General features: G+C 41.8%; 1 protein-coding gene across 18 annotated transcripts in view; it reads right to left on the bottom strand.

Annotated features, from left to right (window-relative positions):
• Positions 1-279: 279 nt before the first annotated feature.
• MICAL3 (microtubule associated monooxygenase, calponin and LIM domain containing 3) overlaps positions 280-27,851 on the bottom strand; it is a 174,134-nt gene continuing 146,562 nt past the window's right edge. For 14 of the 18 annotated variants that reach the window (XM_059848075.1, XM_059848076.1, XM_059848091.1 and 11 more), the window contains 7 exons: positions 25,067-25,117; positions 23,384-23,491; positions 22,160-22,253; positions 17,307-17,357; positions 6,312-6,411; positions 5,277-5,350; positions 280-5,192 (listed from right to left, as the gene is read on the bottom strand). In XM_059848075.1, coding sequence (XP_059704058.1) covers positions 5,008-5,192; positions 5,277-5,350; positions 6,312-6,411; positions 17,307-17,357; positions 22,160-22,253; positions 23,384-23,491; positions 25,067-25,117 — 663 coding nt within the window. In that variant the 3' untranslated portion in view covers positions 280-5,007. Of the gene's footprint in view, positions 5,193-5,276; positions 5,351-6,311; positions 6,412-8,666; positions 8,801-17,306; positions 17,358-22,159; positions 22,254-23,383; positions 23,492-25,066; positions 25,118-27,851 lie in introns of those variants that run through there. The other 4 variants (XM_059848078.1, XM_059848092.1, XM_059848079.1 and 1 more) reach the window with 3 other exon arrangements.

Raw genomic sequence — 27,851 nt, 5'->3', positions numbered from 1 at the left:
AACCCAATTTATATTACCTTCATTCCTTCTTGGCTATTTATAGTAACTTCACAGAGAATCTGAAGAAACAATGTAGAATGTGCACAGGTACTGGGGGTGTTTGTTGATTTTTTTGCATCAGATAATTCAGAGTGGCTGAGAGTGAGTCAGCAAAAGAGTAATTGAAGGCAGGCACTTAAACACCCAGATTTATCTCTAGATCACCTCCTCTCAGGTCTTCATCAATCATCAACCAAGGAAGTGACATCAGAGGAAAGAAACGATAGCGCCACCAGCAAAAAAGAAAAAATAATTAATGACTTTATTTTTTTTTTTTAGTTCAGTTGGCCATCTGAGGTGCTAAAATCTCAACACCAATGAAGCAAGTGTGCATAAAAACAAACGATAAAACACAACCAAACAGAAGAAAACAGGCTGGAACAGAGTTGGTTTTGTACAGGTAGGGTATTCGCTTTTCTGTTAACGCTCCATACATGCCAACCGTAAAAGCCTTGAACAATCTGAATATCAGAGTTCACGTTCATACAAAAGGGCAGATGCCAAAGCAACTCCCTTTGCCTGGATTAGACTTCACACACACACGCATGCACCCACAGATACAGAGTATTTAAATTACTGCAATGCCATCAGAACATGGCATCCTCCCCTTCACACCTGCTTTCAGTGACATCCTCATCTGCCTGCTACCCTGCCCAGTACCTGCCAAGCGGCACATACAGGCAGGGTAGCAGGCTTGGACAATGCAAAAGCAGGAACTTTTGTAAAGCTTCCCATCTCTGTTGCTTTGCACAGGTCAACAGCCAGCGATCTCTTTCTCTGTGAATTATATACAGGCTGGGTTTTAGTATGCTTTAGAGCTCTCTTCCTTGCAGACAGTGACAACTGAAATTCCCATTGCAGCTTTTCAGTTTGCACATGGGAGATTTTACAATGCAGCAACACCTCTCTCAATCCACTGGTGCGTGGTGTAAACACTTAATGGAAAACTCATTTTAGAAGAATGTTAACCAAACAAGGTGTAGCTGCTCACAAATGGGAACTGCCGGCTGCTCTAGATCATGCTGTCTAGACCACTTAGAATACTTCATAACGTTCAGGATTAGGATGTATAAAAATATTAAAACCCACCAGAGTGCACACAAATGTGGTGACTAGCTCTACGCAAGCACCGTGTTCTAACAGAGGCCTAGGCATTGCACAAAACTCAGATTCTTTACCATGGGGGTAGCCCAAGGATCCACTGGTGCCTTTACATACGAACAAATATTTACAGAAAATGCAGAGACAGAGAGAGAGAAGGACAGACTTTTAAAACTTGCGGTTTGCTCTAAAATATGTTCAGCAATGCAGTTTATAACATGCCCTAGTGAGACCAGGGGGTATTGGTTAACTGAAAGAAGGAATATGTCTGAAAGTTGGAGCTGAAATGTCTTGTCACCTCCCCACTCATTAGTTCTCCGAAGCTCGGAATTTTACAGCCAGTTGTGACTTTTAATGAGAATATGGTTAAAAGGAACAGAACAGTTAAAAAAAAAAAAATGGTACTGTGAAAACAGCAGATTAGTTGTTCTGGCAGTCCTCACTCCCCCATCTCCCTTTACCTCCTGGGCATTTCCTTCCAGGAGCTGGTGTTCCCCTCCCTTCCCCGTAGGGGGCTGAAGGGCTTGCCCCATCCTCAGTGTGCCCATTTCAGAACCAACATGGCTCAGGTTCCAAGCTCGGCTCTCTTCCCACCTGCTGCCGGGATGAAGCAGCCAGCCCCAGGTCAGGACCGTGTCACCTGGGGACAGCCACCCTTGTGTGCCCACCTCTGGGGAGCTGAGGGTCCCTTGGCTCTCCTCACACATGAAATGGACACACGTCATTGAATGCACGTGGCTGAGTGTGCGCTGCGGGCAGCGCAAAGAGCTACAACATCCTGCTCGGATTCGGATACAAATAAGGAATCTTGTGCTCACAAGAACCTTCTTCAGCTTTAAAAATACAAAATTTGAATTAAAAATATTCAGAGAGTAAAAAAACCCACTATCTGATATGCAAGTCATATTCTTAAAGTGCAACTGAACAGCAAATAACAAGTTGTGCCTTTTACAACCATTTAGATATAAAATGGCCTTTTAACATTCCCTTTTGTATATTTTTAATCAATTTGTGTGTGCGATGTTAGCTCTTTGTTTTCATTCTCGCTGCTGGAGGCCTTCAGCACAACCCATAGAGTTTAGGGTTAGAATATGTGGGTTTTCTGTGCAATAAGATATTACACCCTGAAGTGATCTCACTCTTCAGCATTGAAAAGATCTGGCCAATGTCCCTCAGCATGAAAGGGAAATGAAACTATCGGCTGTTTCTTTTTCAGGACTTTTTTTAGTTCTACAGCTCACATTCAATGACCTTTTTTTACAAGTTAGATGTGGTCCATATACCCAATGCACTATAAAATGGACTGAGGCCAATTCTCTGAACAAGACAATTTACAGTAAACTTTTCATCTTTCTTCCCTCTTCCTGAACTTCAGCTTCCAGTGGCCCCTCAAGTACAGACTGTGTAAACTACCATTGCCAGTTTGACTTGGGCAGCAGGCCCTGCACCAGCAAATGGTAGGGAATTCTGTTTGTTAGACATCCTGCTGGTAAAGCCAACACTCTGGGATGCTGGAATGGCAGGTGCCACTTGCTAAACATGCACGGTTGTGAAGTAGCACTGCAGCTGCCTATCTGCTCAGTTTCACGAGTATCTGGATTTAATTTGTAATGCCTTACGTGGAATAAAGGGAGAACACTTTGGGTAGAAAACATGGGTTTCCACAGTTAGCAACTGTTCAGAGTCCCCATGGACACTCCTACCCATTCTCCCTCGGCCTGGGGCATTCTCCCAAGTCAGAGGTGAATTCAAATTATAGACCTTGGCTTACAGGAGACCCCTCTGAAGGAGGTAGAGAGCCAACAGCAAGAAACCATGCAAACTTCTGTGCTAGGGCAAAAGACTGAAGGATGTTCAGCCCTGCTGGGATGCCTAGCACTGGCAGTGTCAATTCCAGCTGGAAGAGTCAGTCGGCTGTACAAATGTGCTTGGGAATGGAACATATTCTCAGAGACATCAGAAAGCAGCCTTGTACTTCTTGAACAGGAAAAGAACACCATCAACATCCCAAGGAGGGAAACCCTCTGGACACATCATGTGAAGGATGGGACACATCCCCAGTGCACGGTGCTGTTTCAGCTCTGCAGGATAGGCTGAGGACACGGCTTGCTCAGGGAGTCTGTCCCACAGGGAGTGGGGCTGAGCTGCTCAGTGCACATCCTGCTCATCGGTCATCGTGTGGTTATGGTCAGGACTCTCCTGGCTGAAAAGAGCAGATCCACTAACTGGGCCAAAAGGAGCTTCTTCCAATAGATGCAGCAGGAAATGTGCTGGTTTTGTTTTCGTGGAAACCCCTCAAACTGTATCAGGACTGTGAGGATCCCCTCTTTCAGTGAGGAAGAGACATATAGGATATTTCTACCTCACAGTTTTGGCTTTCTTGTTATAAAAATGTAAAATTTAAATAAATATAGGTTTGTTAGTCCAAAAGAGAGAATGTGGGATGTGGAAGAAAAGGATGCTAAGAACACAAATAGATTCTTAAACTCCATGAGTGCACAGGATTTTTTCATAGATGAAAACTCCTAGGGCAGGATGCATCCATGGGTACATAAAGGCTGCCCTTGCTGTGAAGCAGGGACCAATCCGCAGTAGTGTCTTTCTCTAACAGAGTTAAAACACTCCCTCCACAATCAAATATGTGTAACAATCAAATTATTATTAAGAACACTAATAAATAGCCACAGGTAACAACGTCCAGTAATTTTGAAGTGGAAGTTGTAGGATGCAGCAGGCACACACACCCATCACTCGTCCATTTTTTTCCTAAGAGATACAAAAATGAATCTTCTTTCAAGTATTAAAAAAATAAGTTAATTGACATAAAAGGGTCAAAGTGACTGAGGGCCCAGGCAGGTCTTAAGCTTTGTTTCCAATGTGCAAAAACAAAATACAGAAGAAAAAAAAAAACACTGAAAAGTCTTAATGGTGGTTCGGTCACTTAAGGGCTTCTCCCTTTCAGGGGGCCTAATAACCAGGGAATGCTGCCTGGGAACACCCCTGCCCCAGCACACACTTACCACTGTCCCACAGCAGTATTTTCCAGTGTCAAAACAGTCACAATAAAAACAGAACAAGGAAGCCCACCAGCCTCTGAGCTGTGGCCATGAAGACTAAGGCCAGCAGTAGCTGCCTCTCCAGTGTGTAGCAAAGCAGGTGGGCATCTTGCCTCTCTCTTCTGCTCCCCTTGTTCCCCACAAGAAGATTTAGGAGGCTAAGGTAGGGAAAGAGTCCACTGATGCCCACTTCTCTCCAAAAACCAAGAGGCAGAGAGTTCCATCACACATAGCAGTATCTTCTCTGTCTTGTATTTCTTCATATCCATGCAAAAGGATCAACTGCAGGTTTCTTTGGTGGGGAGGAAGACTAAAGCAAAGAAGGTGTTGCCCTGGGCTTCTGGAGCTCTCTTGGACAGCTGACTCCACTGCTACAGGCTGCTGTGGTTTTTCAGGAAAGGTTGCCACTTCCCTCCCTTTTATTAGAACTGGTGTAGTAAAAACCGGAAAGGAAAGGACTGCCATAAATCCAATGTAGTTAAGGGTACTTCTTCCCTTAACCTCCTTCCCCACACATGGATTATTGCCCCCTCCCTCCTACCACACACAAAATATGGTCCATCATACAGGACCTCAAGGAGACTCCACAGTCTCAACTCATTTCTTCAACTTGGCTTGCAGACATGTAAAACTTAAGCTTCTGGAACCAACACACTTATCAAAAGGCTTCTGAGTGCTTCAAACCAAATCCCTGCATGCTGTTGGACCTTTCAGAGGTTTCCCCTTCAACATCTTCCTATCCATGTAATTCTGGCAAACTCAGGGTAGGCCAACTGGACAACACAGACCAGCAGAGGTAAATGTGTTAAGCTCAGGACCAGTTCAAGCTAAAACCTTTGGAAAGCATGACTGCCTCCAGGTCCTTGTCTTCTTCCTTTTCTCGAAGCCGCTGCTCCTCAAGGAGAGCCACAAGGGAATCTCTCTGCTCCACTACTTCAAGCATTTCATTTAGGATCCTCTTCTCCTCCGAGAGCTCCTCATCTGTCTTCAGATGATCTACAGAGATATCAAGAACTATCAGCATACACAAGGCTAGAAATACACACATCCAATCCATGAAATATTCCCTTTTGCTCTCACCTTCTACTGCCATCCTCTCACGGAGCTCCTGCTGCAGTCGACTCTGCCTGTCCTCCAGTTCTAGCTCCCGAGCACTAAGAGGAAAAGAGCAGAAATCCTAGTTCCAGATGTAGTAAAATACTGCATACATTGCTTCATATTCATTCTCAGTTTCTGCTCCCTCTCTAGATATCTGCTGTGCATTTTACCAATCTTGTTTGGAACAACTCTTCAATAACTTAAGATATATAACTGTATTTTTAAAATATTTAATTGCACTTTTAGCATTTCAGGTGCTTTTTCAGGTGCTAGGAAGTGCAATGCCAAAAGTGGAGCAAACTAAATATAGAGCAGAGTCAAAGAGCAAATAAATCTGCAATGCCTCTACATATCCCCTGCTACTTCCCACTGTAAAACCAAAGTTACTTATTAATAAATTACTTATTACTTAAGGACACTATCAGGCTATTGCAAACACCACCTTGGGACTTTTCTGCCACTAAGGCCATCAGCTTCCACATTGCTAAGGTGAGCTGACACACTCAGAAATTAATTTCAGTGAATTTGCACAGAAATTCACTGAAACAGAATTTGGGGGGAACAGAAAAACCCCCCAATTTCATTAACAGGAAAACACCTTTACCATCTGTGCCCATGTGAGAGGCACTGGGGTCCCACTACAGGCAGAAAGGAGGGCCACAAGGCAAGGTAACAGAATTAAATTTTTTTGGCTATACTTAGAAGAAAACTTTACCAAAACCAGGAGCCCCACGTTATTTCTGCATAGCTCAAAAACACTTGCACAAACAGGATGTGTTTTATACAGAACAGCATGAGAAGGGCTCCCATACCTGTACTTCTGCATGCGCACAAACAATTGGAACTTTCATCCCTTACCAACATTATTCTTTCTTCTACCACTCCTGTAAAATGTACTTGGGATTCCTATCTCAGCCTAAGAGGCTGCTGACTTCCTGGCCTTACAGGGAAGCCAATACTGACAGACCTTCCACTGCTATTTATGACAAAATCCCAATTTTTTCCGTGTTCACTCACAATATCATCAGTTCAGACTCGTAGCGAACCAAGGCATTCTTCTCCTGCACCAGCTTGAACCACTCCTGCATCAGCTTGGGGTCATCCTTCTTACCCATGCCTGCCAAGAAAGAAACCTGGTAAATTTTCAGGTAATGCCCTGCAGTCCTTACAAGCCCAAACTGCAAAAACAACAATGGGGCAAAATGTGCAAAGAAAGCCGAGCAAGATGCTGCCAGAGCACTCCCAAGCCGGGTCCGTTCAGTTTGCCTACAGCACTCAGCTGAGTGGAAGTCACCTCCAAAAGGATTCTCTTCTCTTTGGAGCCTACTTTTTTTTTTTTGTTTCTGATATTCTTGTGATTATTTGTTTCTTCCTCACTCTTACTGCAGAAAGCCCAAATTTCTATGAGTATTTACCTTTTCCTTTCATTAGAAGAATTTTATAGATGCTTATGCCAGCTACTTAAACATATGCTCATTAGAAAAGGGTTCAATTGCCACTCCATGTGTTTTACCTTTGTTTTCTTCAATTGCATGTCCTCAAGTTTTTCTTTTACTAGCCAAAAGCAACATCTTGTCTCTTCTATTTTCAACAGTTAAGTAAATATTTACTGACTGCTCCTCCTAGCCACACATATCTATTCATCTTGAAGATCCCCCTGCACAGTGAACACAATCTAATTCTACTGTACTGCATACCAGCACTAGAAAGAAAAGGAACCCCCAGACACATTTGCTAATATGAAAGAAGAATAAAGAAACCTTGGGCCTTGACCACCCGGTACAGAACTCTTTGCTGGTCCTTTTATTTTAGAACAAACTTCTAAACTAACTCAATAGTCCACTGATGAGTCTTGTGTCTGTCAGGAGTCATGTGGAATAAATGCAGAATGCTGTTCCCAAAGCCTTCTGTTGATATTTAGCAAACACAAGAACTTACCAAGGAGGCTCCTCCTGGCAAGCTCTTGGTCTGGGCCACTTATTCCACATCGAACCACCTGCATCTGAATGCTGTGATTTACACCAGACCCCACCAAGGCCAGTGGCAACATTCCTGCCCTTGGAGCAGTAGAAGCAGGAGCAAGGCCTCAAATCAAGCTCACCAGCACTTCTGGATTGCTGCATCCCATCAGCTTGCACTGCAGGTGACCTAGGCATCCCAAGGTAACTAACATCCCTGTCTCTGCTTGTTGTGGATAGGTACTCTCTACATAAGAACAAAAGCTCTCAAACAGTCCATCTAATGCTAAATTAATCAAGTACCAAGCTTACTATTCAAACTCTACAACACAGACACAGCACAAATACCACATTAATGGCTACTTAATTCAGACCCATGCCCTGACTCATCCTCAGTACATCAGAGAAGCGCTGCCCTGCAGTTACTCAAGGGAGAGCCTACAACTCCTAGTAAGCTGCAGCTTGGGCTGTCTTTGGAAATGTGTCATACCAGCCCTCGGGGAACACCAGGCTCGGCTGTACCACCCTAAGAGCCCCTGGCTCTGAGGACTTTAGACCAGTGTGTTGCTCAGTTCCAAGCATTCCTTTCTGAGCATCTCTGCACAATATGCCCACGTGGCGACAGGAGAGGGAGACTGTACATGCAGATGTCCAGTGCTGTGGCGCCATGAAAACACTGGGAAGTCTCCCCTTCCTTTCCAATGCCAGGATGTATAGAAAACAAATGCCTCTAAGAAAAAGCCAAAAACACAATGCTACTGACCTATGGAATACGTAAGTATTTTTAAACAGCCAATGAGTAGAGAAATAATGAGAGGACTGGAAAGGGAGCACTGACAACTGATGTGAGGGAGCACTATGGAAAGCAGATAAGTGGTTAGCAAAATTACACCATGAACACACATAAAACAACCCCTTCCCCATGCCTTGGCAATGGAAACTCTACAGCAAACTCCATTTGGGATAGTCAAAGAATGCACTCAGCAAGACAGATGAGGGTGAACTAGTCTAACTTAAGGTCTGTTGGTTTTTAAAGTTCACGGATGTTTTTCAAATCAGTCCTTATAAAGACACAGTATTCCTTTAATCCCTATATGCTAATTAAAAGGCTGTATTTAAGGAAACAGATTGTCATTCCCTTACCCCACCTTCCAAACATGTTTCAGGAGGAATAGAGTAATTGAAGCCACCAAATGAAAATAGAAACTTTTGAGTGTGACACTTCTGGTCCCACAGCTGCTGCCCATTGTCCCTCCCAGTCACTGCACCTTCTCTTGCACAGCTGGGACTAGCAAAAGGGATACTGTACCTTTAACAGCTTGCCACAGGCTCAGAGAAGCTGGTTACCAGGTAGCTACAGACAAGGTTGCTTTGGGGACACAGCAAGAAAAGGGCTGGGGACCCTGTGGTCACTAGCTGACTAGTGCTGCTATGAGAACCCAGCTGTGGGCAGGAGGACAAGGGTGTGTGAGGTTACGTTACCTTCATGGGCACAGCAAGGGCAGAAGGAGAGAGGTCTACGACGTGGTGTCCCGGCATTGGGCTCAACTTCAATAGGACCAAACGAGGAAGAGGAAGAGGCAGGAGAGGAAGAGGAAGTTGGAAGTGGAACGGAAGAGGAGGAAAGGGGTGAAATAAAAGACAAGCAAAGGACAAAAAGCATAAGAGTGAGAAAGAAAGGAAACACAAGAAGAAAAAGAAAAGAAAAAATACAAGAAATGGAGAAGCAGAAACAAGGGATACAGTCTACAGATGAATAATGTCCCTAATAAGCACAGATAACAGGTAAGAGGTAGACTGAGGTACTGGTGAACTCCTACTGAGCTGTACAAACACCAGGCAGGAGGTTACTGTTACTGCACTTTTCCTAATGTACCATTTTCAGGTGCAAAGGTCTTGAACCAAAAGCTTTGTGACCCAGATGTCAGGACGAGTAGAGACATATATTTCACTTCTGCTGATAAATGTCAGATTTCAAGCAGGGTTACAGTAAGTCTCGCCTGCATGCATAAGACACCAGCTGTAAGCAGCCACCCTACCTTAAGCTCTATCAGGACCATGCTCTTATCACCATGGCAGCATCCACTGATGGTAAAAGTGTCCTTTGTAATGGAATAGAATGTCTTCAGACAGGGAACACCACGGGGAGAATCTGATTACCATGGAACCAGCCTGCCAGGGTCTGCTGTGTCAAGTATGGTGAGTACACATGTACCCCACCAGATTGCTGTGCTTAGGGGGGAAAAGGCTTTTACACAGACAAAGTGCTTCACATCAGGGTCTGTGGGGACAGTCAACAAGTGAGGACTCTGCAGAGTTAAACCAGTAAATTTAAAGCTCTCCCTTGGCATTCTCATTTCACAAAGCATTTTAAAGCTTACAAGTCCTGTTAGTATCAGTGACTTACTGAATCTTTATCATCTTTTCCATCAGCCAGTGAAGGACAAGCATTTCTCATCTCTCAAAAGGTTCACCTTCTTTAACACCAAGAATTTGCTTTTCAGTGGTACTTAACATTACAGAGATAAACAGTAGGCAGTAACCAATATCACTAATAGTTACAGGAGGACATGCTCCAGGGAGATGATGAACTCTGAAAAGTCAGAGCTACCAGAATGGAACACTTACTGGGCTCAGGGCACAACTGCATTTATAAAGAGGAGGTATTTCTGTGTTGGGAAAAGGCATAAACTCCACAACAACAGTATGGTAAGAATAACACTCATTTTGGAGAAGTCAGCAGAGTTTGGTGTTTGTGGTTCACAGAAAGCTCTACAAAACTAGAGTACCAGTGAACAGGGAAGGCTTTAGAAGGGACCATCACAGAACTAGACCAGCACATGGATGACACACTGGAGCAAGAGGGAGAGCACACCAGCTTCAAAGCCTGTGACTGAGCAGCACAGCTTTCTTAGAAAAAGAAACCTCTGCACTGGAAGCAGGAAGGGGCAACATCAGGAGAGGTGCCACAGCTGGCCATAGGAAAGTTACAAATAAAGCATTGTACCAACAACATTGAGAAAGTACCAGAACATTAATTACAGCTGTTCTGAATTTTCCAACTTCTTCATTTAAAATCGAAAAATACTAAGGCTTTTTTCCTACAACTGCCATTTCACAGATTAGGTTACAAAAGCAAAAACAAACAAGAAAAACCCCAAACCACAAGGGTACAGTGAAGACTATGCTTCCACACAAAGAAGAGCATTTGATGCATGATATTTGTTAAATATTTTTTATTTCCCATGCTATCTTATTCAAAATTACATCTTTAAGCTAAAAGCTTTAATACTCTAACTTGGTCTAACCACTGTTTTGAGGGTGGTCAGGGAGATGGAGATTTAACTGTATGGAAAAAAAATGCACTTCTCTCAGGGTTTGAGATTTCATTCAGAACTGGGGGATGGGGGATTTGATACATTTCAAGCCATGGACATAGAGACTTGGTGAGGAACTTCCAGTTTTCCATATTTGAGCTGAAAAGAAATACCCAGTATGAGAAAATGTCATTCATCTCATTATGAAATGGCCACACACTGCTAGCTTTGTCATCAGTAAGCAAGTGGTCTGATACTAGGAGAGGATCCCATCTTTGGTCTCCAATAAAAAGCCCCAGGGATCACACAGCACCTGACTAATATGGAGCTCACTCCCCACAGCTGCACTTTCCTCCCCTGCTCTTAGTTATCTTCCCACTCTTGTCTAAAGAAAATTTGTCCTTGAATCAAGTTACAAAGTCCATGGTATCTACACTAGTCCTGCTACTAGAAAAGTCAACATGTTTTTTCAGTAAGATAATAAACATAACCTTTGCAATTAAGATCCTCTCCAGCTACTCTAGATGTAAATTACAGTTAATTACATTGGTGAATATAGGTTATGATCATTGCAATTCTTTGGAAACAATTTCTGTCCAAAGTAGGATGATTAGCAAAGCTTTAGAAAGTTTTCTTTACATATTGGAGGGTCCTTAACAGCAAGAACAAAGTGAACCTGGAAACTTACTTCCCATGGTTCTCTAAAGCTTATTTTATGGCTTATGGCTCCAAAAGCCATTAATAATCTTACACTAAATAGTATTATTATAATTATGATTATTAATATTATTGCATTGTTTAGAGAAGAGAAATCACCACCTCCCAGTCTCATTAAATTATAAATAGGATCATCACTGCAAGACAGCATTTTTGGATGTGGAGCCAGGGCCAGATAGGGAAAAACCCATTTGTTGTGCAAATTAGAAAAACCTCAACAAACCTAACCTCCCTCTCTGTTTAAGTCTCCTTCACCACCAAAAATATACTGACACAGGTATTCACCCACAACATGGAAAGAGTTCTGGCAGCAGCAACACTCACTGAAGCATTTTGTTTGGAAGGAGCTGAAGGGCAAGACAAGAACCCTTTCTGTGACCTTCCCTTCTTAGGTTCCTCCTCTGCAGCCAGCAAGTAAGGTGTGGCTACAGCCTCTGGACAGAAAATTACCATTTTTTTTCACCAGAGGGATAAAGCTGCCAACAGACTATGTTAGTCATGAGTTGCTCCCTTTCAGTGCCACAAGCCAACTCTTCTTTTGTGCGAAGCAGTCCAAGCTGCTGGCAAGCCAGAGCATGGTTTGGAAGCAGGAGCTGCAGCTTATTAAGAAAAGGAGTGTGCCCCAGTTCCTGAGCACACTGAACATTCTCAAGAGGCAGAAGCTCTGCCTTGCACACCAGACACAGCCCATCAATAAAGTGCCTGGAATTACTTTGCTTCTGTGTGAAAAAGCCACAAGAATGACCTTGTTTGTCACAGTACTCTTGAGAGACTGCAGACTTTGCTACAGTGGTGGAAGCCAAGAGCCAGGTGAAGAATAGCTTCAAAGTCTCTTCAAAACAAGGACCAGAAATTATATAGCCACTATGTTCATTTTCACTGCACATTGTTCTTTGTTACAGAAGCTACATTGGACAGTTGCATTCTCTTCTAATCTTTATTTACCTGTTGATTAAAGAGCAATTCTTCAGTCTGGTTTTGTCCTTTTCCTCTCTAGCTCCATAACACTTCTTCACAATCACAAGCAGAGTGGTCAAAATGATCAATCAGGATGAAGAAAGCACTGCACAGAGTTTGGGGTGGCAGACCCCATTATCCCCAAGCTACAGCTCATACTGATCCCCTTCACTGTTTGCCTCTGTATTTTGATATGAGAGCTGTGATGATTTCTGAGAAGTGGTGAGTCATTGCAAGTTAAACTTACTTGAACAGATATACCACTGACCAAGTTGGATCACATCCTTTGCAAGCTTTGCATCCAAAGACTTTGATTTCTATATTGTTGACTAATCACAGTGGTTTGGAAAACAGCAAAACTGCACAGGAAATCCAGCTCTGAGACCAATCTCAGTCCTGTGGAACTTGCCCTCACAAGTTACAAGCATGACATCTTGGGAACTTATTCTACTAACAAATGTCATCCCTTTATTTATCAGGAATATTGAAAGCTCTGATTTTAAATCAGTGCTTAAAATATGGATCAGTCCAAAGGAAATCAGTAAGTGAAAGGGCACTGATCATAGTAAATGTCCTCATTCCACCTTAAAAAGATCAGGTTATGATCAGAAACCCAAGTACTGAAAAAAAAAAAGCATTCTAACTTTACTATTTGGTGAAGTTGTTCAACAGCAGCGTTGTTAAAAACCAGAGATACAGAAAGCCAACTCCTGGAGAACAGCATCCACAGAACTACAGGTTGAGAGCGAGGATTTTGACAAAAGTCCCACAAGCACATCACAGTTTATTAAATCTGTGTCAAACTCACTATCCTCTACAGTACAATCACTAGAAGAAACTTGGGGAAAACTCAGAGAACCAGATTGTCATGCAAACTGAACCACTTTTATTTATCCAGCAGAAAGGGGTGGGGAAAGGCAGGGAAGGGAAGGAAAAAAATGGGGAAAGAAGTGGTTGGAGCAGAACACACACACAAATTACTCCAGAGAAGTCTTCTGCTTCTACTAGACCTTCAGAATGCTCTCAGAATGAATAGAGTCCAGCACTGACCCTGTCTCCCAAGACTGTTGTTTTTGTGTGCAGAAAAAAGCAGGTAAATGGCAATTGCCTAACAAGTACTGGTACTTGACAAGTTCTGCTTATCAAGTGCTCTTTCCTGCTCAAAATTTACAGCAAAGAAAACAAGTTACCAATTCACTTCAGAGTCAAAAACGGCTGCAGACTGCAAAAACAATGTTTATCTTACAACTCCATGCCCCTTTCAGAAGAGCTGTGTTGCCAATCACAAGAAATAGAACTGATCCCACTTGAATATATCAGACTCCAGCCTTGCAGAGTTAGACCTGCAAGACTTTAAAGGACACACTAAGCTCAAATGTTTTAAATAAGTTTAAAAAAAGGTGAAGTTGTTGTAGAGTGTGCTTTAAATAGAGTGCAAAGATTTAAAAAAAAACCCCAAACAATTGCATTTCCCTGCCCTGTTCACCTGATGTCATAAGGCTCTTGTCAAGAAGGGAAAGTATGTGTCTGAAATCAACATTATCATACATACAGCTCTCTTCCCTACATCCTTGCTTCTCTTGGCATACTCCAGCCAAGAAAAAAGCATGACAGAAGTGTGTGGCTGTTTATTTAATGATTCCCTGCTGGGTGCAAGGAAAAGGAAGCTGCTCACTTGACACAGAGGAAACCATGGAGGTACTTTCCAGAGGCAGACAAGGAGCTACTCGGTTAGGAGGAATTGAGGCTGGGACTAAGGAAGCAAGGTGACTAATGGAGAACAGACAAAACAGAGGGGAAAAAAGGGTAAGGGATGAAAGGAGAAGGCAGATTTGAGAAGGCAGGACCTAAAATTTATTTGTCCACAGACAAATAATGGTGGGTGGAAGAGGAAGCAGAGCCCAAAAATCTTGGAAGAAGTCCAAAGGCTGGGATTCAGACTGTGTCAGTGGGAGGATGAGACCAGGAGTAGCTAGTGGAGAGAAATAGGATGGTTGAAGGGTAGAATGCTAGGATTTCTTTGTCAAGAAGGCAGGATTAAAATTAAATGCCTGAGAACAAAAATGGAAGTGGGGTAAGGAGGTCTGGATGAAATAAGACAGGATCAGGACAAGGACTGTCTCAAAAGAGGGAACAAAAGGACAAAGAGTATATATATACCAGACCAATGCATCCTTCCACTGTCTGGCTCAGAATCCATATTTTCAAGTCTCACTATTCCACAGCTGCCAACAAACATCTATAAAATCCACTGATTGTGTCCCATTTCCTCTCCATAAGGATCTACCCAGAAGATGACAACCTGGTGTTGCTACCAATTATTCCATAAGGACATGATACAGCTCTCTGTGGTGGATCTGGAGGTTATAAATCTGTTGATATATCAATATAATATGAAGTCTTAATTTCAGTTGACTTTGCAACCTTTGTCATGCTCTTTTAACCACACATGCATACAATATACACACAGGAATAATTACTCAGAATTGAAATGCGACCATCTGTAGCATGAAATGAAACATCTGCGTTACAGCAACGGTACAAAACATTTCAGAACAGGAAGAGAGGATTATGACATCTGAGCAGAGCAACAGAACTAGTTAAGATAGCAATCTGTAATCCTACACACTGGAAGTTGACCAGGATGTCAGAAGTTACCACTCCCCTTGCAGAAGTTGTTGTGCAATCTGTAACAACTAAATATTACCAGTTTGCAGATAACTTTCCAAAGTGCTTTGCAATTCTTGTTAATATTCTATAATTTTGTTAATATTCTATTGACTAGAGCCATGCCCATGCCTCTGAGACATGGGTTGCTGATAGAATAATTAACTGTGCAGCATCCAAGCTGCCTGCAGGGCTCAGGGATTTTAATGGCTCTCCACCCAGACACGTTAATCTTGAAGCTGAGCTCTGTATCTGCCACTTGAGCTGACAAGTATCACCAGAGCAATGTATCTCTTCTGGCAAAGTGTTCTGGCAGCCCCAAAAGCAAATATAAAGCAAATTAAATGGAGGCAACAAAATAATACTACAAAGCCACATACTCCAGGCTATACTGGCTCATTGCATTTAAAGGGATACTGCCCAATATAGTTTTTTTTAAAATTTATTTTGAAAATAGTGTTTTTGAGACAAGCAGAAATTTGATAGAATTTTAAGATGTATCATCTAGTTTTAAAATAACCATATTGCCTCTGACTGTTGGAAGCCCAAGTGACTGAGTCACCACAGAAACAAAGCAACTTGTTCAAAAATGACCACTCTGAGATGACTGAGCTCAGAGAAACGGAAGAGCAAACACGCAAGGAGATAAACAAATTCCATTTCCAATGAAGATTTTTTGCAGCACAATGCATTTTTTTTAAGTGACAGTGTCCCTTTAAGTGAAGACTATTTTTGCTTTTCTTAAAGCCACTATTAGTGATTTGGATGGGATTGCTGTCTCTAAAGAGGCATTAGGAGCAGAGGCAGGAGGAGGGAGAGGTGTAGTGGAGATAGCATTAAACAGGGATAAGGGTTTGTTAAGTGTGATTCAGCATCAACCCTTTTACAGCTCCTACTCTATGCACATCATGAGTATGGGCCAGCCCTGGTGGATACAACAAGGAAGAGGATTTCAAAGTCTCTCTGCAGAAGATAGCCCAGGAAAGAATGCCAGAGGGACTGAACAGTGAATGAAGCACAGGGCTAGCAGAGGACTATCACATCAAAATTAGCACAGGGGAACTGGGCAACAAGTTAGATCTAAGGAGGGAAGTCTTCCATTCTGAAACTTGCACTTGGCTGGATATTCTGAACTCAGGTGGATGTTCTTCAATAAAAGTCTATCGTGCCACGAGTAATTCACAACAGGTAGGTACAGGTAGAAACTATGTGGGACAGCCTCCCTGGAGCAGGAGAAAAAATGGCTGTTAAAAACCTGGGCAAGATTATCTTTGAAGGATCAAATACAGAACACAATGAAATCAGGGAAGACTTCCAGGGATGTGTCCTGGATCAGGCCTAGAGCGTGTGGATCTCTCCCTCTGCAGAGCTGGTCTGCAATGCAGTCCCTCAAAAAAACACAGCTTAGATCAAGCAACTTTCTATTATGAAAGAAAAACTAAATGAGACCCTCAGATAAGGCAACTGAGCAGAGTTTGCTTTCTATTGGATCTGCTGACAGACAGACGTGTTCACTTCATAAGAATAGATTTTGGGTGGTTAAACTAGGGAAGGAAATTTTAATTTTCAAGATAGGCCAAGGCTAATCAAATGTCATTTGCAAACCAAAAGTTAATCCCCTACTAAGGAACTCAGGAAGTAACATTAATTAAAGGGCAGAACCATGGCATAGAGTGATGACCAGATTCTTAAGTGAAAATGAGAACTAAACACTGCAATGTGTGTTTAGCACTATGGGGTATTAAAGCAATAGCATAGCAAGAAGCTTAATAGCTGTGTAGTGATGCAAACCAGATTCCAGCAAAAAATCACTGGAACTCTTTACAGCAAATTCTTTTTTAACCTTACAGTAAGACAAAACAAGAAGGAAGACATATGCGTCATCTGCAAGTGTTTTCAAAGTCCCTTGAGGGAGCATTTTTGTTTTCTTAGATCAACACCACACTCTGGCTATTTTGGAAGGAAAAAAACAAGCCTCGGAAAGGCAAGACGGAGGCAACAGCATGACTAATCCTTGACAGTGCTGTTTGCTCTGCTGTCCCCCTTAAAATACTTTCCTAAAGAAATCTCAGTGATAGAGCTGGACTTTTCAAAGGAGAAGCAAAAAACCAGAACGACTTTCCACTGCTAGCAGGGAAGGTGGCTGGAGTGAAAACAGTAAGCAAATTTATAAAAAATCAGCACTGTGAAAAATAGAAGAGGGAGCCTTACACATGTTTTGTGGAACATGCCAGGATCACCTGTTCCTGAGCTGGAAAAGGGGTTCTGCTCTCATCAGTCATGTGCAAGGGCTGTTTCTTCTTGTTTGTGAGCCAAGGATGGGAGAAGTAGGTGAAGGGAGGGCGGGGAGGACTGTCAGCAGGGTTAGTGTCAGCAGGAGGTTCAGCCATACATACCACCCAGATGCAAGTCGATGAGGTCACTGTAATAAGACTCTCCCCAATAGTCTACAACAAGGAATTGGTGAAGACAGAGTTATTGAGTCAGATACCCACCCTAGCCCCATACCATCAAAGCAATATATGAGAAAGAAACAAAAAAAAGGGCAAACAAGAGACAGGCAGCTACACACGTGGGCATACACACACATATATATACAAACACTCTATGTCTCTCTTTCTGTGTATATACACATATATGTACACACACACACAAATATATCACAAACATATATATTGGGAAGATGAAGAGAAAATTTCCAGGAGGCAGGAGAGGACTTCCAAGGGGAAAAATCAAGAAGTTTACACAGAGACACTTCACCTATTCGTGTTTGCAGCAGTATCTGATGTCTCTCCTGTTCTTGCTGAGAAAAGCAGAATTAATCCTGTCGCTTTGGAGCTGAGCAATGTGTCAGAAGGAAACTCTAATTTCTTAGGACGGCTGCAGGAAAGGTGCAAGGGTTGATTTACTGGAGGTGAGTGAGTGGAGGATGGTGTGTGGCACACAGGTGAGGCACTGGCTGAGCGCCGACATGGATGGCAAACACTCAGGTGTAGGAAGATGGGATTGTGTGCTCCTGCTGATGCAGTCTCTGTGCCAGGAAAGAACTGCACAGCAGTTTTCAGGACAGAGATGTGCATTCCCACAGCTGCTAGAGACAGGGGCACCATGAGTCTAGCACTGTGGAACATTTTGTTGGGAGGAGACAGATGGAGGTACTGAGAGCAATATTTCTCACTGCATATGATTCATTTGATGTAAAGAAGTGGCTCTTAAACTTTTCAGTATTGATCTGACAGGAGATGTTTTCCAAACTCTTAAAAATGACTATCAAAGTTTATGCTAGAGGGAATAAAAGAAAGGTTCAGGAAATTTCTGATTTGGCATATTTTTAAGTTAATGATTACAAAAAAATTTCACAGAGGAAATCCAAGTCATTAGCATGTCCAAACAGGCGAATGCACTAGAATACAAATACACAAATATACAAATGCACTATAATACAAAGTACTGCTGCATTAGTCACATTGTATTATGTTAATTAACTCATTCAAGGTGTCCCTTGGGACACCACAGAAAACTGAGAAAATTCTTCACTCATGATGCAATAGGAAGGGGGCAGGGAGGGAAGGAAAACAAGTAGCTCAGACCACCTATGGATAACAAACCTCTCCCTGAAGGAGAGCTTACACTGCCACCTGAGATAGAGCTTACCCTCTAAGCATTCATTCTTGCTATGAATGCAGCTATCAAAGGCTGAGATTTCCAAAGATAAATCACAGAGAACATATTAAGGCAATTAAGTAATCACAGGTTGGGAGGTTTTCTGAATCAGAAACTAAATGTTAGATTGAGCATTCAGCTTCTGAAAGAATAAAAGAGCAACTGTGCCATGCCTGAGGCTGAGCTAATTTTAAAAAAGAAAAGACAAGGAGGTAGCCAAGAAGGCACAATTATTTTGTTAGAATTAAAGTTGATGGTGACCTCCAAAATGTTTCTGAGTTTGATTAGTTGAAGAGCAAGTATGACCCTATAAATATTCCACCTTGACAAAGAACAGATAATGTGTGACATTCCTGGAAAGAATATTGAGCTGCCTGTTTCTATTGCTAAGATCAAAAGCTGTAATCTCAGGAAAACAGCAGGCCATCACTGTGAAAAATTGATTAACAATCTTCTCAGTATAAGTTACTTGCCAAAAACATATTAAGGATGATGCAAAGTAGATAGAAAGTTGAAACAAAGTTATTCTAAGTAAATACCTTTTTATCTTTAGAACTGGTTTTTGTTCTTACCAGTTGAACTGAAAAATACTTGTTTCTAAAAATGGAAAGTGGTCCCAATGTGAGAGGTTTGACAAAACAAAGTTAGTGGAAGACCTCTATGAAAGAAAATTTTGCAAGATGGAATGATGACTAAGAAGCAATAGTTATAAAACGATAAACTACATAGAGAACTAGTTCAGATGGTCTTGTCTTCTTCCATAATAGAAGAAGAAAAGAATCATTGCAAGTTACAGAATTCTGTTTCTTCTGTCTGGATTTTTAAGTAAGAAACTACTATTAACATTACCCAAAACTCCACATTTAAATGCTGATCAATAAGTGTTTTTTTTCTTTCCCTACAGGGAAAGAACCTGAAAATCCCACTCATTACAGAGCCTAATACATTGTCCTGGAACAGTTAATACTGGCTGCTGTCTATGGAAGAGCCATTATTTGGGTGCTCTACTGCAATCTTTCTCTAGTTATGCAGACAAAGTAAGTGCACAGCAGACACACCTCCCAAGCTCCCCCATTTCTTCTCCTTGAACAACCTTATAAAGAGATTTTTTTTTTTTTTAGATAGCAACACCACTTTACACACTGCCTTTCTCTTTTTGAACTTTTGTTTTCATGGTATCCTTAGGGGAGGGACTGATCAGAGACAAGAGCATGACTCCACACTTTCCACAGCAGTCCTTGCTGATGTAGTGCTCACTGTTAGGTCACAACGCAGATGACAGAAAAATGCTACTTCCCTCTTGAATAATTAGCGGATATTTCAGGCAGAAATTAACTTTATGGAATGTGATACCACAGATCTCAAAAAGAATGAATCCAGTTATTTTTATTGCAAACATGTAAAATGTCTGGAAAAGAAGCAGAGGAGGGGAAACCTTACTGCTCTCTACAACTTCCTGAAAGGAGGCTGTAGCCAGGTGGGGGGTGGCATCTTCTCCCAAGCAACACAACAAGAGGAAATGAGGAAATGGCCTCAAGTTGTGCCAGGGAGGTTTAGATTGGATATTAGGAAACATTTCTTCATGGAAAGGTTTGTCAAGCCCTGGAACAGGTTGCCCAGGGCAGTGGTGGAGTCTCCACCTTGGAGGTATGTAAAAGGCGTGTGGATGTGGCATTTTAAGGATGTGGTTTAATGGTGGGCTTGGCAGTGCTGGATTAATTGTTGGACTCAGGATCTTAGAGGCCTTTTCCAACTGAAATGATTCTATGGCCATGCAAGAGGACCTAGAGAGGTGAAGCATGGAATTGATTTATAATCTTGTGTTTCAGTCAACACAGATTAGAACATGCTGTTTTTTCCCACCCCAACAGTGTGTTTCTGGCTAATCCTCTGAAATAGGGGGAAGAATTTAGGATGGTGAAATCTTTATGTCAGAGTTAAGCTTCTGCAAATATAACATATGACCTGTTGATAGAAATATTTTGCAAGAGCAAAGTATAGCCTAGAGAGTTCCTGAAGAAAAGCAATCCCTTTGGCAAAGCAGGACCCACAATTTCACAGTTCTAGGAAATTCACAAATACACAAGCTCATCTAAGACTGCTTCCATTTGGGAGAGCTGGGAGTGAGAAGCCATTTATCCAAATTCTGCAGTGTCCCATGTAAAATTGTAATTCCTACTCTTAGTCATATTCTGTCCTCTCAATGTGTTTTAGGCATTCTGTGATTCTTCAGTGAGAAAACTATAATGAATTATATTCTCTCAGCTGCTAAGATTTCCCACTTGTGCTGGCATGTCTTACATCAAAGTCATTTGGCAGCTCAATAATCAAGATTATTTGAATTTCCAGGTGAAAAGAAGCAAAATGAAAAGAACCATTAGAAACAATGGAGGTGGCTTTAGTAAGTCCAATAACTGGCAGACCAGAGAACAGAGTGGGGCTACACAGGAACACACAGCATAAGGAAGGAGGCAGCCCCACAAAGACAGGCATTTGCACAAGCCTATTTTTTTGATCCCACAAATGAATAAAGACAGCCTGATCACAAACATATTGAAGTCCTCAAGACTGTTCTTCACACTTGTAGTACCTATTTCCTTTGCTGAGCACTCAGTGCAGCTTCTTTGGGACACCCTTATGGAGCACCAGACACAGCTAATTCTGGCTGAGTGGTAACTGGCAGGAAGCCACAACAGACTTTTTCTCTGGTGCACCCTCACTGCTTAATCAAGCTCCATCTTCAGAGGCATAGATGTGGCTCTTCAAGCAACAAGCAAACATTTTCCAAACATCTGTTCCACTGCTGCCATTTCTGAACTCTGACCCTTGTGATCAGGTACATCATCCTGGCCTTGTCATGTAGACACACTGCATTTGCCTGTTGGATATTTGACTCCTTGCAAATTGAGGATTTTTTTCCCAAATCATTATACTACTATCAGCATTATCTGAACCAGGTACTCCTCCATTGATATGCTTGCCAGATCAGATGATACTCATTTAATTTAAAGTACACACAACATTTGTTTTAACAGCTTGATATGGATACCTTTCAGTGCACATGTGCATTTCTGCTCTGCACAACTTTGTCAGAAGTAGCCAGTGTGCTGGGCTGTGCAGTGAGGAAGATGTTCTGTGATGGTCCCTTGTAAGGACACTACCTTGATAATCCAACACAATAGAGAAAGCACACACCATTCCACAATTATTTCCTTAACATACAAACAGGGTTGTCTCACTGTGACAACTCTGTGTGAATGGCAGCTGCGAAACCCCTGCAATTTTCCAGCTGTAGGATCCAGTAGTATGCACAAACAGCCATTAGTAGTAGCTGGATAATTACCTCCTACACCTCAAGCAAAGATAAATGACCTAAGTCTCTGCCAATAGGGAAGTCCCAGAATCAGAAGAAACACAGGAAAAACAAGGTCTCAAAAAGATAGCAGAAAAGGGAGAAGGGATTCACATTGGGATCAGTCTCTAGGCTATAATGGTCCATTTGCCTCTAAAATCCAAACACCTACGGATTACTGCACAAGCACTTGGTAAGAAAACATGGAAAACCAAACCAAGTTGTGATGGATACCTGCTTCTCCTCGAAGGGCCTTCTCCACAGCAACTCCTCTCTCCTCGAGTTGCCTCTGCTTCTCTTCCACTTGTTCCAACTGCCGCTGGATAATCTGTTCAGAGAAGAACGGAGCAGAACCTCACCAAAGCAATTCTCCTGCTCTGTCTGCAGCACACATCCACCACTAAGAGATTACAGTCAGATTTGCCTTTTCAAAAGCAAGTATTTGTATTCAACAACACTCTGCTTTGTAGCCACAGCTCTCTTCATAGAGAGCAGGCAGGCACAACTTCCCAAGGATATTTCCTGGGAATTGCAGGGAGGAACCTCAGAGAAAGAGAAAACAATTCTTATCTCTACTTGCTGCTCCTGTTATTTTTGCACATGTAGAATGTTTTAGGAATATTATTTACCTGAAGTGATTTATCAATTAGATTCTACTAAGGATTATTTTGATTCCTTGGCCTATTGGGTCAAAGCTGTGTCCTGGCTGTCTAGAGACAGTCACGGGTTTTTCTTTAGTATCTTTTTAGTATTCTTTAGTATAGTTATAATATAGTATTAATGTAACATAGAATAGTTTTAATAAAGCAATTGTTCAGCCTCAATAGAGTCAGATACCAATCATTCCTCACGTTGGGGGCTCCCTACATTTGATACTGCTTCAACAGCAAGCATCAGAGATTCTGGTGACAGCATCCTCCCCACCCTGCTGTATCTTAACTCTTAAATTTGCAAACACCTTGATATATTCATTTATTTGCTACAACTCCTATCACCTTCCTGAACACTGAACTGAAAGGTGATGCTACTCAGTCAGCTGAGCTCCTGCCTTGAGTTTTTGAGAAATCCCATCACATGTGGATGCTGTCAGCAGTTTTCCAGCAGACTCTCTGGTAATTAAATGTTAATTTGACAACACATCACGCACCAGCAAAACCTATCAAAGCAATGAGAGGTGCAGCTCCATCAGGCATTTTGTGAGTATCACTGTACCATTCAGTGCATGATGGTTGCTAGAAAGGTGTTATGGGCATTATTTTTCTCACTGTACAACTCTTGTGATAGGTTTCAGCCATCCTTCCTTTCTCTGTGGCGTGACATGAAATTTGAAAGAGGGAGCAGGAGCACTCATGTAGAAAGAGAGGATTTTGTTCTGATGCCCTCAGAGGAATGTCAGGATCAGGGTGCTTCCACACAGAGTTGTCTGTGAGCCATGACAAGAGGCTTGTGAGACACTACCTGAGCTCTGTGTAACCTCTTTAGCTCCTCTTGCTTGGCTTGTCTGCGGGCAGCTTTCTGTACTCGCCGTGTCAGCTTGGCGTTCAGCTCCTCTTCTGTGTAGGCCCTCTGAAGGAAGGAAAAACAGCAGCACATCTTATTTACATGCTCAGGGATATGAGGGCAGGGATGACCATTTTCTCTTCCAAAAATCTCAGAAGGGAGGTGTTCTGTCTTTGCCATGGCTGTGTCAAGCTTCTGTAGGCAAAGGTGTTCATGGTGCAGTGAGCAACAATTTCAGGATCAAATCAGGAGTGAAGAAGCATTTAAGCCAGCTGCAAAGCTGTGATTTTATATTACATCCCACCCCTGCCTTCTACTGCTATATGAAACCTCTCCCAAAGATCAAACCAGTTTTTATTCTCAGTAATTTTCATTTTTCAATAAATTTAGCCAAATGGATTAAGATAAATCAATCAGTACCATGTAGAGGGTTCATCTTGATAGGAGTCCCCTTGATTTCATTTTAAAAGAGTGTAAAAAGGCTTGTCTACATGAACAGTTACAGCAGTGTAAACTAAAAAATTACTACAGACTAATGCAGAATATTGCACCACCAGAAGCCATCCAAAAGGGGGAAAGCTAAGTTTATAGAAATAAAAGGGTATTTCCTCTTCTTTTCTATTAGTGAAACTGTCTTTTTAACATTACTGAAATTTGGTTTAGGATCTTACCAGATACACTACTTGGATATATCATAGCTTAGAAAGGCTTTCTCTCAAAGAGATTTAAGAGTGTCAAAAAAATTTGACAACTCCACTAAGTAAACTACAGTGAAGAGAAAGCCTCTTTTCTCATGTACATGTATGTAAGCTTTAAGGGGTTGCTGTAAACATGTGTCTTCCACTTCTGGAAAGAGATCTCCTCCACGGACAGTCAACTTCAAGAATAGAATGTTATGTCAGCCTACCCTGAAATTTGCTTGATCTAGTTACTGTGCTGCCACATTGCTCAGTCTCCCTCTGTTGACGGTTCTCAGTGAACAGTGTTTAAGGTAGGATCACAGCTTAATTAAAAATCCCTCAGGTAGGTCGTTGGCAAGCACCACTGTTAAAGCTTCAAAAAGCTCACACTTTACTCTTTTTTGAAAACACAAATCCACGATGGTACTCAAATTAGAAGGTAAGGAGACAGAGCACATGACCTTTCTATCCCATGTAACACTGTTGTGACTTGACTGCAAAGACAAGACAATAAGAATTTCAGAAAGCAGCAACTTCTGTCTTGATTTTAGCTTGATACAGAATTTCACTAAGATTTGAGCCAACTCAGCAATTTTGAAATCTGCTGATTGAAGTGTGATGATTCATTTGAACTCACATTTGAAGCATTAAAAAAGAAGAATATGCAAACATATTTAAGGGCCTTGAAAACCAATTTCTTCTGAAGCTCACAGACAATCCACATCACTGCACAGTGGTGCACTGATAAATGCATGCATTCCAACCAGACATTTCAGAGCTTTATGCATTTTTGGAGACATCCTCTACAAAGAATTTGCTGCCCATGTCTGCTAACATCTCAGGCATGCACAGTCAGTGTTGATGTTAGTGCACATGTGGTTGGAGCTATGGATTCAATGGGTTAATGTACAGGGGGACATGCAATGCAACAATGGCCAACTAGTGGGAAGGGAGACACTACCTTTGACGAGTATGATCTCTTGAATGCCAAGGCGTGTGGTACATAGATCGACTTTAAAGGGGGAATGGTAAAGGGAGAAAAATAAAAAAAAATGCACAAAATGAAGCAAAATCAGTTCAACATTGAAAACAGATGCACAGTAATAAAACAAAGTGGTTTTTACATGGAACGAAATTGTGCAAATGCTGAACGTGACCCAGACTGATGGAGCACAATGGAACTTCAGGCCACAAAATCAAGTTTCTAGCACTTTCCTGAAGGCAACTAGTTGTGGCAGCCTCCTTGAAGATACAGTCAACTTGGAAATATCTTTTTCTAGAGGAATTATTTGGCCTTTGTCTACCTGTATGAGTATGAAATTCTGGTTTAAGATTTGGAATAATGGCTTAATCCTGGAACATATCTGGTTTGAACTTGCTCAGCCAATTATGTATTGCTCTGTCACACAACTCTCCATTTACATTCTGATTTACTGTCTCTCCTAGGAGTTGTGTTTATTCCACAGATTTAAATTATCTCTATTTCATAGACATTTAATCAACATCATAAATCTTATTCACTGCTTCATGAACTAAGAAACACCAGAAGGGCCCAGAGTGAGTTATGTGTCCTGCAGTAATGAAACCTCCTTGCCTAAAGGGAGAGCCTCCAAAGATCTTGAGGAGCTAAAATTGAAGGGGTAAAGGAGCAGGAAAAGGAGGGGGAAATCACTACTCACTCTAGGCAAGGACATTCTATGCTACCCTATACTCAAATATAAGGCAAGTAAAGCACTTAGCTTTATTAGCTAAGAAGGGAGGTAAATTTCCCTTCATGTCATGAAGTCCAGAAGGCATTGTGCCACTCTGGGCAAACAGACAGCATTTTGCACTCTCACATTTAATTAACTAAAACCAGTCACAAACGAGAAGCCAGAGAACAACACCAGCATGTTTGCAGGCTCCAGGGAAAAGCAAGCTACCTGTGGTGGTGAACACCTGAGCACAACACCACAGCTGTACAGGAACAATGACAAACACACACATGGTGACAATACACCTACAAACACAACACCCACGGGGTGCTCACGCCAGGAATTCTTTACAAGATGCTTCTCTTGAGAGACACCACATTAAACAACACTGAATTAATTCACTGCTGATCACAAAGAGCAGGCTAAACAGAGCAGGCTGCCTGGGAAGCAAGCTCACTACATTACCAAAAAAGCAGCACAAACAGGATTTCAGTTTGGAGAAGGGGTTCACATAAAAGTTCAGTAGCAAACAGTAAGTCAGCTCTTACCCATATAAAGTAGCAGGCAGGTTATAACTTAAAAAATACAACTCCCACCCCAAACCAGTACAAACCCAGCTTGGTCAGACTCAAAGTTTGGTTACATTTCTTTTGACAGCAAGGCATTCCAGTGTTTGCATGTATAATCTACATCCTCGGATAGGATGCAACAAAATGAGGTAAGTCAAGTTTTCAGATCCATATCCTTTAAATAAATACATTCTCAAAACTATTCTTAAGAAAACAGGCAGATGCTGGGTAAATGAATTCTTAATGTAACTTCAGCAACAGCAAATGAGTGAAAACGAGACACTACCACCAGATCCTTGACAGAGCTTGTCAGATATTTTCAGTATGAGGATTCCAGGCATCTGCCACTGTCACTTGTCATCCCCTCCTGTGCTTAGAATGTGATCTTTCTTTCTGCAAAAGCCATTTTAAATCTAAGTGCCACAGCATAGAAAAAAAAATGACCATCAAGGCAGACCAAAAACTCTGTAACTCTTATCTGAACCCCAGGTATTGAGTATCTGTCCTCTGTTGGCCCCAGGTACCTCATTCTTCTGCATCTCTTGGAAAATGCAGAATTTCTCATGAAACGCCTTGAGGGCATGCAAGGGTGAATGGAAGGGGAGAGAAAAAGGGAATAAAAGAAAAACAAAATCATCTTCCTCTCAGATGAGATCTAGACCAACTAGGGAAAGAGATTAAAAGAGAGATAAGTAAATACAGAAAATTCCTATTTAGTTCATCAATTTCTTCCACCAGCCTTAAATTCATTCATTAGCTATTCTAGTTCATTCTACCATATATACTTAGAAAGCATTTCATATGACACTTTAATTTGCAGTACTTGCACACCTTTGCCATCTCAGCCAAGGATCAATTTGGCATCTGAGACTGATTTGTGCACATGGGATGACAGGTTTGAGACAGAAGGCACAGTCCACTGTGCCTGTGACATTTCCCTCCCAGAGGTTCTTTTCTTCTTGAGTTTTTTTTAATTTGTGTACCAGGCACCACCAGGAAAGAACAGGGGGAACACAGTTTTCATTTTAGTGTACCAGAAGAGCCTTAGTGTTCTGTGGGGTCAATAAAATCTCTGCATATTCCTCCAAACCTTGCCAATTCTGTCTAGTAGAGCTTAGAGGCTCTCAGCAATGAAAGCAGGATTCTTCATTAGTATAATCAAACAGTTCCTTAAATTATTCCCTTGTTTTTTGCATTAATAGTGACATTCAAAAAATGAATAAAATAATTAAAAAACACCTAGCTTTGAAACTTTGGTTTCACTATACATTTTCCACATACAAACGTGTGCAATTAAACTAAATTCTTATATTAGATCCTTAGGTCAGTAGGGAGGGTGCACAGCAAGCTCCCTACCCTGGACTTCAGGAGAGCAGACTTTGGCTTCTTCATGGGTCTGCTTAGTGGAATGCCATGGGATAAAGCCCTGGAGAGAAGAGGGGCCCAGGAAAGCTGGTTAACATTCAAGGATTGCCTCGTCCAA

This window comes from Haemorhous mexicanus, chromosome 5, assembly GCF_027477595.1.
Source record: "Haemorhous mexicanus isolate bHaeMex1 chromosome 5, bHaeMex1.pri, whole genome shotgun sequence".
NCBI classification, from domain to species: domain Eukaryota; kingdom Metazoa; phylum Chordata; class Aves; order Passeriformes; family Fringillidae; genus Haemorhous; species Haemorhous mexicanus.
This window is presented reverse-complemented; position numbering and strand designations above follow the sequence as displayed.